We start from the raw sequence: 14,952 nt of genomic DNA on the forward strand, positions 1-14,952 counted from the left end.
GATAGATAGATAGATAGATAGATAGACAATAGATAGATAGATAGACGATAGATAGATAGATAGATAGATAGATAGATAGATAGATTTGAAATATTTTTCTAAACTTGAGATGATTTTAAAATTTTTCAAGTTTATCTAAACTTTTTAAATATTAAAAGATTGTTGATGTTATTGTTATTTTGTCCCACAACTGTAATACTACTTATAGTTCCTTCATGTGATATTTAACATGGTATTAATGCATAGTATGTTCAACATTTTAATGCATAGTATGTGTTCTCACTATAGTTCAGGTTCACCTTAAACTATGAATCTCAGGATGATCTCAAACTCAAGTCTCAGAATTGGGAATACTGAGTAGGATACAGGACTGTGCCTTTGGACTGTCTCTACCGCATTTCTTGATTGACATTCAGGTTATGTTGATTTCACATTGGTGTATCCTACCATATTAATTTCTGCTCTTATTCTCTTGCTTTTGCTGCTCTCTTCTGCTCTTCCTGAAGACTTGATCTTTTTCTTTATACCTCAACTTTATCCTATATCCTTTGCTTTTTCAGGGTCTCATCTTCTCCCATGTTTCAAGTGAGGCCTTTCTGTACATTCCCCAACCCACATCTGTATCTCCCCTTTCTATGTTTCTGTCCGTTTCATTGATAGATGCTGACCGCTAGAAAGCAGTTAAACATGAAAGCATTACTAGTAATTATTAGTAACTTCATAATTTCAAGGCTCAGAAATTGATGTTTTGTTTTAATGGCAAAAACACTCTTTATCACTATGATAATTTTTCTCTTTATTTCTATCTTCTTACTGGTCTTATTCAAAGTCTGCCTACAGTTTCATTATCTTTCACATATACCATATTTATAAGTAAATTCATTAAGCTACTAAAACTCGGAATTTAATATTAGAACCACTTCTAGATGGCTTACATTTTGATCATAAGCCAACTTTTCATTTTAGTCATGACAATATTTTCTTTTTCTCAAGAGTTTCTCCTTGTTAAAAGTTAATTGTATTATTCTGTAAGGTATTTGTGTTCTATAGCTTTCTTCAGTAGATGGTTGGTTTCTAGTAATAAATTGTTAAATGCATAAGCCAAATTATTTTCAATGATTCTTCAATATGGATCATATTTTGTAGATAATATAGATTATTTACATTCTCTTCCTTACAATGGCCTTTGCTTAAACTTGGTTTTTATTGGCTGAAGACTGAACCCAAGGCATTGAAAAGTTCTCTAGCACTGTGCAGTACCCTCAGTCTCAGATGGGGCTTTTAATACTTTCATTTTTCCCTGTAAAAATATTGTCATACATTAAAGTCATATCAAATGTAAGCTTTCCCATTACTTCATTTTTAATGACATCAACTAGGCATGATTGGACTTCTTTTCAAACTAAGTGAGTGACCAATAAGACTTGTCACATGAGGCATGACAGCCCAAAGTCTTCCACTATTCTAACGTACATTAAGCCTCACAATAATACAGAGCTGACCCCTTTGTGAGTAGTTATCATCAAAGAATTAACTCAGATCTATTTGATATTATTTTCCAGAAACTTTCCATCACAGTAATTTGTGCAAACAAAAAATGCATTTACTGGCCCAGCCATGGTGTTGCAAGTGAATTCTAGCACTTGGGAGACATAGGCAGAGGCAGGCAGAGGCAGGCAGATCTCTGAGAGTAGGAGATCACCCTTGTCTACAGAACAGAGTTCCAGAACAGCCAGATTTACACAGGGCTCAAAAAAGGAAAACCAAGCAAAGAAACAAAAACTTATTCTCTAACCAATAGCAAATCCTAATAAAGAGAAGTTTCTTTTTTAGAATAATATAAGCCTCACACACACAAAACTCTTTGTCAAAGGTTTTCTATAGTAACTAATACATGTATATTGAAAGTAAAGGTAACTTAGACTGGTAAAAATTAACTAGTATTAAACATCATATTTACTTTTCAATGTAATTCTTCAAAGTTTCCTGGAGCTTGCTTATACAATCCAATTGGAATAGTTGTGATAATTACATTGATTCCAAGTTAAAAAAAAATAAGACATTACTGAAATACTTTATGTAAAATAAATTAGTGTGGAAAGAAAAAATGTTGATCTTTGGCTGGCAAATTGCTTACAGCTTCTCAATTTCATTTATTCAAATAGTTTATTTGAGTCCACGGGGAAAACTATATGAAAAGATGATTAGCTGATCTCTTTATAAATAAATAGGTCCCTCCTCCATACATCTTATAGCAATCATATAAACCAGTAAATTTATATTTCAAAACTAAATTAAGCAGATTTTTTAAAGTTGGTAGGTATTTGAAATATACTAATACTGTAGCAAAAGCTAATTCTCAATTCTAAGATCTCCTTAAATCTGCTCAGTGTATTATAAATATCCAAATAGCATGATAGATGGGATAGCCATAAAAGTAAATGGATAAGAAAAATTTAAAAATTGGTAATGCAATAAAAAAGGTTCTAATATTTTTATATTAGGTATGTAATGGTTATTACATGTTAAGCCCACATACTTTGCCAAAACAAAAAAAGGGGAGCAGAATAGTTTTCATTTTTCAGTGGCAAGGAGACTCGCCTATGGTAGACTACAATGTCTGTAGACAATAAGTACGAGAGTTTTATAATAGTAAATTTTTGTTTCTTCTAAACTGAAAATGTTAAGCAATAAACAGTATGCTTTTTGACCAAACTTACTGAGACTTTCAGAGCTAAGAGACTTCACAAGTACGTCTCAATACAAATAACTTAAAGTGAAACCACACGCAGATTCCTGAAAAATGACACCATTATTTCTCCAAATTCCAGTGTATTACTTTGGTGGGAAATCAACATTCTATATTCCCAAAATGCTCTGGGATGGAAATAGAAAGGATTTTTTTTCTGTATTCTTTTGAATTACAAGAATTTTAAACAATGGTTTTGTCTACCTAAGTGAAAACACTACTAAAATGAAAATTTTAACACAAAGGTTTTAAATTATGAAACCATTGGGGCACAAATCTATTTAGACAAAAATTCAATTAATTATTTACTACACAAATAAGACTGAAAAGGAAATCAAAGTGTTATATAAATATAAAATAATTACAATCCAATAGAAGGTAAAAACCATAGTTGATGGACTACTGTAAAAATACTGGTATGTAATCATAAAACAGTATATTAAGAATAAATAATTTAAGCCAGACTTGGTACTTCATGCCTTTAATCTCAGTTTTAGGGAGTCAGAGAACGGTTGATATCTGTGAGTTCCAAGCTAGCTGGTTTACATAAGGAGTTCCAAGCCAACAAGGGATATATAGTAAGACAGACAGACAGACAGACAGGAAGAAAGAAAGAAAGAAAGAAAGAAAGAAAGAAAGAAAGAAAGAAAGCATTTAAAAGTATGCCTTACAATTTGTTCTACAATGTGCTATAAATTAAATGTGAGTGATCCCTGCCTAGGAATGTAGTGATGTCAAGGCTTTTTTTTGGTTTTTCGAGACAGGGTTTCTCTGTGTAGCCCTGGCTGTCCTGGAACTCTGTAGACCAGGCTAGCCTCGAACTCTCAAACCCAGAAATCCGCCTGCCTCTGCCTCCCAAGTGCTGGGATTAAAGGCGTGCGCCACCACCGCCCGGCAAATGTGAGTGTTCTTACATAGCAATATACTGTGAAAACATTTTCCAAGCAGACTGTGGTCTCTCAAGCCTGTAAATCAGCACTGGGGAGCCTAAGACAGGAGAATTCAAAGTTTGAGGCCAGCCTAGGAATCTAGTGATGTCAAGGCTAGTATGGGTTACATAGTTCTCCTCAGTCTCAGAAAAAACAAATATGAAAAGAAACAAAAATGTCTTAACAGAATTATTTCTTGCTATGCAAGCACAAGTGTCTGAGGTCAAGTCCCAAGAACCCATGAGCCACACATAGTGCTGAATACTTGCAACCTCAGCATGTGCAGGCGTGCTAAGAGGCATGGCTGGGGCTTGTTCGCTGTTAGCCTAGAACCAGGTTCAGTGATAGAAACTATCTCGAGGGAATAAAGCAGAGAGTGATAGAGCTTCCTCCTCTGGCCTCCATGATCATAGACATATTCTCTCATACACATACACCACACACATACATGTCCACAAAAGACTCAAAAATATTTTGAGTTAAGAAAGAAAGTCGCTGGGCATATTAATACAACCTCCCACAGAATAGTAATAATGACTGCAAGTCATATTCAGTGCAAAGAAATGTCCAAAAATAGAGATCTTTTAAAAAGGTATTTATTTTATGTGTATAAATGTTTTGCCTGCATTTATGTGCGTGTACCATGTGCCTGTATAAGTCAAAATGTGTTGGCTTCCATGGAACTGAAGTTATAAATGGTCGTAAGCCATCATGTGAGTAGAGGGAATTGAAGTCAGGACCTCTTCGAGAAAAAGTGCTCTTAACCACTGGGCCAATCTCTTGACACATACCCCCCCCCAAAAAAAAGTGTACTTTAAAGTATAGGAAATGGTACAGCTAAAAGTTAACTATGAAATTTCTAGGTTAATTGTGTGTGTGACATTGGATTCTTCAGAGCTAAAATAACCATAGGGGAAACCTTTACATATTCAATGATAAAGAATTAAGAGAAAAAATTAAGTGAGTAAGATTTGCAAAACTCACATTCTCTGTAGAGCTGGGACCCTGAGGTAGGCTGGGACTGAAGGCCATGAGGTCGGTCTTAGGTGGACCCTCTCCAGAGCACACCCTCTGTCGCCTTTGCTGAGAATATGACCAGGTCCCCACCGCGCTGGAGCACACGAGCATGGGCTTCCCCGGAGCACAGACTCCATCAGTGGGCGTCGCCGAGCAGCGCAGCGCTGTGTACAGCAGCAGGGTGAGCACCAACAGGCTGGACACCGCACAGATGGCAATGATCAGATACACGTTGATATCTATCAGCGTGGAGTCCGAACCAGAGGTTCCAACCAACACCCTGGATGAGACCTTTGGTGTCTGGCTGTTCTCCACTAGAGACACCAGGAAGGTGGCCGTGGCTGTCAGCGGTGGCTCACCGTGGTCCTTCACCAGCACCAACAAGCGTTGACGCGGCATGTCCGCTTCGTCCACAACACGTGTTGTGCTGATCTCACCAGTATATAACCCCACACGGAAGGGGCTGCGCACAGCACCTGTAGAGGGCTGCAACTCATAAGACAACCACGCGTTGTAGCCAGAGTCCGCATCCACTGCACGCACCTTAGCAACCACATGGCCGGAACTCACTGACCGAGACAACAACTCTATAGTCCCTGCGCTACCCTGAGGCCCCAGCAGCGTGGGCGCATTATCATTCTCATCCAGCACAAACACCTGCAGAGTCACATTGCTGCCCAGGGCAGGCACACCAGCATCCCGCGCGCTCACCTGGAACTGCAGCAGCTCCAGCTCCTCATGATCCAGAGGCTGCAGCGCAAACACCTTGCCGCTCTCCGCGTGCACAGACACATAGCTCGACAGCAAGCGCTCGCCCACCCTCCGCTCCACCAGCGAGTAGGACACCAGCGCATTCTCCTGCGCGTCCGCGTCCACCGCTGACACCGTGAAGATGTGCGCGCCAGGCGGGTTGTTCTCCTTCACAAACACCGTGTATTCGGGCTGCGCGAACACAGGAGCGTTGTCATTCACATCAGCCACCTCCACAGACAAGCTGGCCGTGGAACACAGGGAGGGCGAGCCTCCATCGCGGGCGGTCACAACCATGTCGTACTTAGCGATGGTCTCTCGGTCCAGAGCTCTGTCCAGCACAAGCGAATAGTAATTCTTGAAAGTGGACACCAGCTTGAAGGGGATGTGGGGTATCAAGGAGCAGGTCACCTGCCCATTAGCGCCTGAGTCACGATCTGACACGCTAATCAGAGCGATGACAGTCGCCAATGGAGCATCCTCTTTGATAGGCAAAAAAACGGAGGTTATGGCCATCTCAGGCACGTTATCATTTACATCCACTAGTTTCACTATAACTTTGCAGTGCCCTGCTAGTGGGAATGTACTTCTGTCCACGGCGTCAATATTAATTTCATATACTTTACAGTCTTCGTAATCCAGCCCTTCCTTAACTTTTATTTCTCCACTGGTAGAATCTATTGTAAACTTAGATTTTACATTGTCAAGAACAAGATTACTGAAGTAATACAATATTTCTTTATTGATTCCTTCATCCGCGTCTGAAGCATTGAGTTTAATTACTAACGTCTCTTTGGGTGTATTTTCCAATAATCTAACATTATATACAGATTTATCAAACTTCGGAGCGTTATCATTTGCATCCAATACATCAATCAGTAACTGAACAGTACCTGTTAGTTCAGGTTTCCCTCCATCAATTGCAATTAGTGACAAGCGATGCTCTTGGGTTTCTTCTCTATCTAGGGGCTTCTTCAAAACTAGCTCTAAAACGTTTGTTTCTTCTTCGTTTCTTTTAACATCCAAGTCAAAATATTCATTAGGATTTACCTTATAACTCAAGGCTGCATTGGTCCCTACATCCAAATCAGATGCGCCCTCTACTGGAAACCGCGAGTCTGGCATTCTTGACTCTAAAATAAATAATCTTTGTTCAGGTCGGGAGAATTTAGGAGGGTTGTCATTAATGTCCCTCACCTCCACCTCCACATGGAAAACCTGCAGCGGCCTGTCCACGATCACCTCCAGGTGGATGCTACACTCCATGCTCCTCCCGCACAGCTCCTCCCGGTCGATCCGAGAATTCACAAACAAAATGCCATTCTGCAGATTTACCTCCAGAAGGTCCCCGCGGTCCTTGGACGCCACCCTGAACAGGCGGGGCACCAGCTCCGCTAGCTCCAGCCCCAGGTCCTGTGCGATGCGGCCCACGAAGGTGCCGTGTTTGGCCTCCTCTGGGATGGAGTAGTGGAGCTGGCCGCTCCCTGCCTCCCAGACTGCGAGAAGCACAAAGGAGATCAGCAGGCGCCGAAATCCCTGACTTCCTCGCTGGGAATATACCATCGCAATCTTGTTCCACTTCTCCAGTCTCTATTGCAGCACCACACGAAATCCTTTGAAAACTTAGTTCCAATTTACTATAGATTTGATTTCCTCGCTTTTTGTGAGCTTCTGTAGCAGAGCCTAAAATGGAAGATCCTTTTCCTACGTAAAATGTACTCTCCGTATCCTTTTTTGACGTTGGAAGCTAAAAATGTATCTTGTGGTGTCTAGCGACACCATGTGGATGAAAGAGTAAGTATTTTACTTTGTTTCATTTTATTCACTTACCTTTCATTAGTGAAATTATTTCTCAATAATACTCAATTTTAATTACATGTTTTTATACCTCTGTTTATTTCTGTTCTCTGATTAGATGCCACTTTTTTAACCAGGCTCCTATGTTAGTTCCATTACTTCCCAATCTGCTAGATGTTCTGCCGATGGTCTCCCAATTGGACTTGACTTTATAAACACAAATCCAAAGTACGACATCAATCTGAGCATACCACTGCATATGGATACATCGTCAGTAGACACTCCAAATAATTTGTCTATTTATTTATAGAGAAATTAATACTCAAAGTGATAAAATAACTTTCATTGCTTATTATTTGAATAGTTTCTGTTGTTCAATAGTGTCCGTTCCATACTTAGCTATAGCCCAATTTTTTTAGTTTGCTTGTATTAACCTAATGGACATGAATTTCCTGGGTATTATTTGAACGGAATATTCTAGAGTGTAATGTTTAGTACTTGGGATTTATTGATGCTATCTTCAAAAATAATTAAAACAGTTTAAACATACTAGCTTCCGGTCCTTTTTGAAATCTATCTAAATTGATGAACATTTAGTCCTTTTTCGGCACCTAACAATTTTTATGTTGTATTAGTGTAATGTGGAGACTTTATTTGCCTGGATGTTGCACAATCTTAGTAAGCAACTTGGCATTATTTTCAAGATACAGCATCTAGGTATCAACTATTGATACTTAGAAATTGTATAATCACTTATCTTACATTTACCCAGCGAGTTGGAATCCTAATATTGATTAAAATGTAGTGTGCCACAAAAATACTTAGGCTTTAGTAAAAGTAATGATATACTCAATGGAGGAAAGGCATTCCTAGTACAGAAAATAGTTTGCATTTTTATGCATATATATGGGAGATAAGTCTCTGAACTTTGACTCATCTTTGCAGCTGTTGGGAAATCATTCATGACCTGTATTTGCCATTCTCTAGTTGAGGACTTGGGGGTTGCTTTCTCAATCATGGTATCCTAAATCCCACAGAAGACACAGGAATCTTCTCAGCCATTCCTTCAGTCAGATAGTAAAGAATACCTTTGTGGCTGCTCTAACTCACTGTTCTCCCTTTTTTTTTTTTAGGCGTTTAGTTCTAGCTAGGAGTAGTGGTTCATGCCTTTAATCCCAGCACTCTATGACTTATTTACTTTATATTGCCATATAAAGTAGAATAAAAGTAATGAATAAGAGATACAAAATTTAAATATTCAGAACACTTACTAATTACAGATACTTCCAGAGTGAAAAAAGAAAAGAAATTAATATTTATTTCAATTCAGTCTTTCTCATTGACAAAATGTATATTTTTCTAAAAGCATATCAAGCAAATATTTAAATAGATCATGTTTTTTCTGAAATAAAATATCATTCAAGACAACTGCAACTTTTCATGTACAGTGTCTAGAATTCAATTCAATATTATCAGACTTAATAAAAAGCAAGTTATGAGGAAAAATATTCAGATAGATGATTCAGTGACATGAGAGATCACAAATAACTATAATTATGTTAATTAAATTCATTAAAGGGAGAGACTTTCACTTAAAAGCTCTACTTTTTTAAAAGTAAAGCAAGGCTCTAAAATTTGGACGGCACTGACAGAAGTTATGAATTCAGTTGATTTGGGTGGTATCCCCTACTAATCAGAAAAGAATCAGGCATGGTGGTTCATGCCTTTAATCCTAACACTCCAGAGGCAGGCAGATCTCAAAGATCAAGGCTAGCCTGGTCTACAGAGGAAGTTTCCGTACAGCCAGGGATACACAGAGAAATTCTATCTCAAAACACAAAACAGAGAAGGAAGAAGAAATAGTTACCAAGTAAGGGGGAAGTTGCAATAACAGAAGCATCATGCAGTAAAGAGTGTGAGTAACTTAAAAGCACAAATAGATATAAAACATATGAAGTATGTGGAGAAAATATTTAACATATGTACAGTGATTCTTAGAAGAAGAAAGTAATGTAAAGTAAAAGCAATATTTGAAGGTATGCTAATAAATATTATTTTAAATTGATAAATTGTCAATTCACAGATACAAAAGATCATAAAAACTTCAAGATAGATTTTTTTAAAGCAACTAAAAACTGATCAAGTAATAGGTTGTTGACAATTTTCAAACAAAAAACCTTTTGTTTTGGTTGTTCGAGACAGGGTCTCTCTGTATAGACCTGGCTGTCTTAGAACTCACCCTATAGACCAGGCTGGCCTCAGTCTCAGATATCTACCTCCATCTGTCTCCCAAGTGCTCAGATTAAAATTGTATGCCACCACCACCTGACCAAGAAAGAATTTTTAAAGGAGCTAAAAAGAGGAAAAGGATCACAATATATCAATGATAAATTTGATAGCCATCTTCTCATGAAAGGACTATAGAAAGTTATCTTGAAAGTGATAGGGAAAAATATCTTCCAACTAAGCACTAAATACCAAAACTACTTCTCAAAGGTGGCATTTAAATAATATATCTGAATATACAAAAACATAGGACCATACTTCTCTCCAAGGAAGAGTGGACCTTAATCCTACATCTTGACATTTCAGAGGGCAGGCTTGGTTTTTGTCTTGCTAACAGAGAGCAAATTTTACAGCTTCTCACGGGCAGATCAAGAAATGCTTTTCCGTCTCACCTGAATCAGCACATTAATAGAGCACAGCAGATTCAAAATGCCTGAAAACTATTCAGAACAACAGCAAAGAGGCATGCATCCAGGTGTGAGTACACACTATTAATCCCAACACTTGGGAGGCAGAGGTAGGATAGTTTCTTTGAGTTTCAGATCAGTCTGGCTTATTCAATGAGTTTCAGGCCAGCTATAGTGAGTCCCTCTTTGAATAAGAGGAAAGAAATGAACAAACATTTTACCCCAGGGCATCTATACAGTGCACAGACACGAAGGGGAGCAGAGTTTATTAGGCACTGATAAAAAGAAGTCGGTGAATCCCCCTGCTGGGAGTTTATGCATAAAACTACAGAGAGCACACATCTGCCCAAATGGCTTGAAGGAGCCCAGATTCTTAGACAACTAACAATTCAAGTTTTTCCCTGCTAGAAAGATTATGAGAGGTGGCTGTCCTTTTTTTTCTACAAATAAGGGAACATTGATACCACATAACAAAAGGGGGGAGAGGATGAGAATATAACACAGAAGGATTTCTGTGATCTACAGAAACCAAATGTAAAGACGTATTGGCGAATGAATTCTGACAGTTTTTAAACTAGCCAACACAAAATGCCCAATGAGGTCAAGAAAATAAAGTATTAACAGAAAGAGGACTTCAATGAAGATGGAATTTTAACCAACTGCACAGAAATTTTGGAATTAAAGAACACAATTGACTGAAAACCTCAGAAGAGAAATTATACAAACATGACCAAGCAAAAGGAGCAGTGGCCTGGAGGCTGGAATATTTGCTCATGAAGAGAGTCAAAGCTAAAAGAGAACTTTAAAGAATGAAGAAGGACTAAGAGATTTAGTGGTTGGTTTTTTTTTTTTAAGTGAGCAAATATTTGCATTGTGTTATTCACAGAGAGAATACCAGAAATCTTAACTTCGGAATTATGGCTTAAACCCTCTAAATCTGAGGAAGAAATGGATAGTCAAAACCTTAGCATAGTTCAGAGAGGAGGAAACTAAGTAAAGCCACATCTACAAACTTATTGTCAAGAATCAACAATGAAGACAGAAATTTTACAGCAGCTGGAACACCGAAAAGTGTATCAGGTTTCTCGGCAGAAATTTTGCATGCTAGAAGATATAGTCAAACTCCCAAAGGAAAACTATCCATGCAAGAATCCCATATCCAATCCAGTAATAAATAAATCTGTGAAGAATGTGATAATAAGACACTTATGGAAAAGTCAAGTTAAAGACAATAGTAAAACTAACCTTTCCAGAGGAATCCTCTGTAGACTGCAATTGATCCTCTCTGTCCCTTGAATCAGATAAACAAGGGCTAAAGGCCATGAGGTCGGTCTTAGGTGGGTACTCCCCAGAGCACACCCTTTGCCTCCTTTGCTGAGAGTATGACCAGCTCCCCACTGCACTGGAGCACACCATTACCGGTTTTGGAGGCCCGCACACACTCTCACTGGGGACAGAAGAACAGCGGAGGGCGGTGTACAGCACCAGCGTGAGCACAAGCAGGCTGGACACTGCACAGATGGCGATGATCAAGTACACGTTGACATCCACCAGTGACGCCTCCGAGTTTGTGACACTTGTGGACACTCGCGATGGAGCCTTTGGTACCGGGCCATTCTCTACCAGCGACACTAACACTGTGGCGGTAACAGTCATTGCTGGGTCACCATGGTCCTTCACCAGCACCAGAAGACGCTGACGCGGTGAATCTGCTTCATCCAGGATGCGAGTCGTACTAATCTCGCCAGTATACAGACCCACGCGGAAAAGGCTACGGTAACTGCCTTCTGACGATTGCAGCTCATAAGAGAGCCATGCATTATAGCCAGAGTCCGCATCCACCGCGCGCACCTTGGCCACCACATGGCCTGCACCCACTGACCTGGACACCAGCCGGCTCACGATTCCACCAGAGACTCCTGCCTCAGGTTCCAGCAATGTGGGCGCGTTGTCATTCTCATCCAGCACAAACACCTGCAGAGTCACATTGCTGCCCAGGGCAGGCACACCAGCATCCCGCGCGCTCACCTGGAACTGCAGCAGCTCCAGCTCCTCATGATCCAGAGGCTGCAGTGCGAACACCTTGCCGCTCTCCGCGTGCACAGACACATAGCTCGACAGCAAGCGCTCGCCCACCCTCCGCTCCACCAGCGAGTAGGACACCAGAGCATTCTCCTGCGCGTCCGCATCCACCGCTGACACTGTGAAAATGTGTGCTCCAGGCGGGTTGTTCTCCTTCACGAACACCGTGTATTCGGGCTGCGCGAACGCAGGAGCGTTGTCGTTCACGTCAGCCACCTCCACGGACACGCTGGCCGTGGCCCATAGGGAGGGTGAGCCTCTGTCTCGGGCAGTCACCACCACCTTATAGTCAGCTGTAGTCTCTCGGTCCAGGGTGCTGTCCAGCACGAGCGAATAGTAGTTCTTGAAGGTGGACACCAGCTTGAAGGGGACATGATTTGTTAGGGAGCAGGTCACCTGCCCGTTGACACCCGTGTCCCGATCAGACACGCTGATGAGTGCGATGACAGTGCCCACTGGAGAATTCTCTCTGATTGGAAGTGATAGAGATTTGAATTCCAACTCTGGGACGTTATCATTGATGTCTTCAACTTCTACAATAACTCTACAGTGTCCAGAGAGTGGGAGTTGTCCCTTGTCAATGCCTTCTATGAGAATTTCATAGGACTTGCATTCTTCAAAATCAATGTGTCCCTTTACAGTAATCTGTCCTGTAACTGAGTCTATGTTGAATTTGTATTTCACATTTGGTGAAATATCTGTTGAAAACGAGTACACGACGTCCCCATTCACGCCTTCGTCCAAATCTGAGGCATTGACTTTGATTACCAATGTCCCATTTGGAACGTTTTCTGGCAATTTCACGGTATAGAGAGATTTGTCAAAGACTGGAGCATTGTCATTGGCATCCAGCACTGTGATATGTAACTGAACGGTGCCGGTCAGCTCCGGTTTGCCTCCGTCGGTAGCCGTCAGCACTAAAAATATCTCTGGAGTTTCCTCTCTGTCTAGAGATTTTCGTAATATAAGCCCAAGGCCTTTTACCCGTTCATCGTTGGATGGTTTTTCCAACAAAAAATGTTCGTTGGGACTTAGCCTGTAAGTCAGCAGAGCATTTGTACCGACATCTGCATCCGAGGCGCCCTCTAGTGGAAGCTGAGTGTCAACAAGTCTGGATTCCGCAATCAACAGATTCTTTTGTGTCCCTGGGAACACCGGTGGGTTGTCATTAATGTCCCTCACTTCCACCTCTACGTGGAAAACCTGCAGTGGCCTCTCCACGATCACCTCCAGGTGGATGCTACACTCCGCGCTCCGCCCGCACAGCTCCTCCCGGTCGATCCGAGAATTCACAAACAAAATGCCATTCTGCAGATTTACCTCTAGAAGGTCCCCGCGGTCCTTGGACGCCACCCTGAACAGGCGGGGCACCAGCTCCGCCAGCTCCAGCCCCAGGTCCTGTGCTATGCGGCCCACGAAGGTGCCGTGTTTAGCCTCCTCTGGGATGGAGTAGTGGAGCTGGCTGTTCCCTGCTTCCCAGATTGAAAGGAGGAGAAAAGAGAGAAGCAGGCGTTGGTATTCCTGGCCACTTACCCAGGAAAATTCCATCTCAAGTGCACAGTGCTTTGTTCTGATTAGGAATCTTGTCTCAGAGCTAGAAGAAAACTGATCGGTCAGTCCACTCCCGCTGCATCTTCCATTTTTCAGACTCCGGATGGTGAACAGAGATTCTTTCCGGGAAGAATAGAATTTTTTTTTCTTTAATGCATCGTCTGTCGGAGCTATTTTATGGTAAAGAGCGACATCATGTGGCTCCAAACTGTAAGTACAAAATCCGGAAATCCACACCAAAAACTGTCTCGTTTATTGTTTCAGCCATCCCAAATAGGTTTCCCGTTTTGCAAAATAAAGTTGTATTTTTGTTGGTGTGCGTTCTGTACCAGTGATTAATTATGTATTATCTTTCGTTTTACGTGAGCATCAACTTGTAATACAGTGGAATTTCTTTTTCCTCTAGGTTTTAAGTATTTATAGAGACTCAGCTTTTGTCAATATAAACTTTGTAAATATGCAGTAATGAGGTGTAGATTAGAAAAATTCATGACAGATTCCTTGTGAGCCATCAAATGGTGGGTTGTTTTTGTTAAGGACAGTCTGTTCATTCTTAGGTTTGTGGTATTGGTTCTGAATCTTGAGAGAAACAATATTTAGAGAGCTACTGATCCTAAGAACAAGTCATTGAAAGGTAAGTTTGTAGATAGTGGTTTAAGAAACTAAAGTCTGTTATGATTCAATGGACTGTCTTCCTGGTCTTGCAGAAGGGCTTGTTGTATATGGGAGATTTAACAGGGAATTGAAAGCATGCAGTGAGTGAATAGCTTGTATGGAAGAACGTTTCACATAATTTTATTCTAAGTAATTCTCTTCCCACAAGCAAGAGTGGTATTCTCATATTTGCTTTATGGATTACAAATTCCTGGTGTTTTCTAGGGTTCAAAATGCCTAGGTTTCTATTTTCTCATATTATCCTTGTGTATTTTAGTCAAAAGGGATAATTTCCTGTCTCTGAGAAAGCACTCATTAACAAACAGACATACTCACCTTATTCCTTAAGTAATAGGTTTAGTTTTTATTAGTTTCAGTGTATCTGGTTTTATGTGGAGGTCCTTGATCCACTTGGACTTGGGCTTTGTACAAGGAGATAAGTATGGATCAATTTGCATTCTTCTACATGCTGACCTCCAGTTGAACCAGCACCATTTGTTGAAAATGCTGCCTTTTTTCCACTGGATGGTTTTGGCTCCTTTGTAAAAAATCAAGTGACCATAGGTGTGTGGGTTTATTTCTGGGACTTAAATTCTGTTACATTGAATTCCACCTTCCTGCCTGTTTCTGTACCAATACCATGCAGTTTTTATCACTATTGCTCTGTAGTATAGCTTGAGGTCCGAGATGGTGATTCTCCCAAAAGTTTTTTAATTGTTGAGAATGGTTT

The 14,952-nt window shown here is 40.5% G+C and overlaps 1 protein-coding gene across 7 annotated transcripts in view; it reads right to left on the reverse strand.

Annotated features, from left to right (window-relative positions):
• Positions 1–14,952, reverse strand: part of LOC114617219 (protocadherin alpha-4) — a 238,010-nt gene that overhangs the window by 200,203 nt on the left and 22,855 nt on the right. The window contains exon 2 of one of the 7 annotated variants that reach the window (XM_028762759.1): positions 11,910–13,205. The exons of 4 other annotated variants lie outside the window; for them this stretch is intronic. In XM_028762759.1, the coding sequence (XP_028618592.1) occupies positions 11,910–13,205 (1,296 nt within the window). Of the gene's footprint in view, positions 1–4,662; positions 7,194–11,180; positions 13,660–14,952 lie in introns of those variants that run through there. 2 more of the 7 variants (XM_028762757.1, XM_028762761.1) reach the window with 2 other exon arrangements.

Source organism: Grammomys surdaster, unplaced genomic scaffold (assembly GCF_004785775.1).
Source record: "Grammomys surdaster isolate TR1022 unplaced genomic scaffold, NIH_TR_1.0 135, whole genome shotgun sequence".
Taxonomy (NCBI): Eukaryota; Metazoa; Chordata; class Mammalia; order Rodentia; family Muridae; genus Grammomys; species Grammomys surdaster.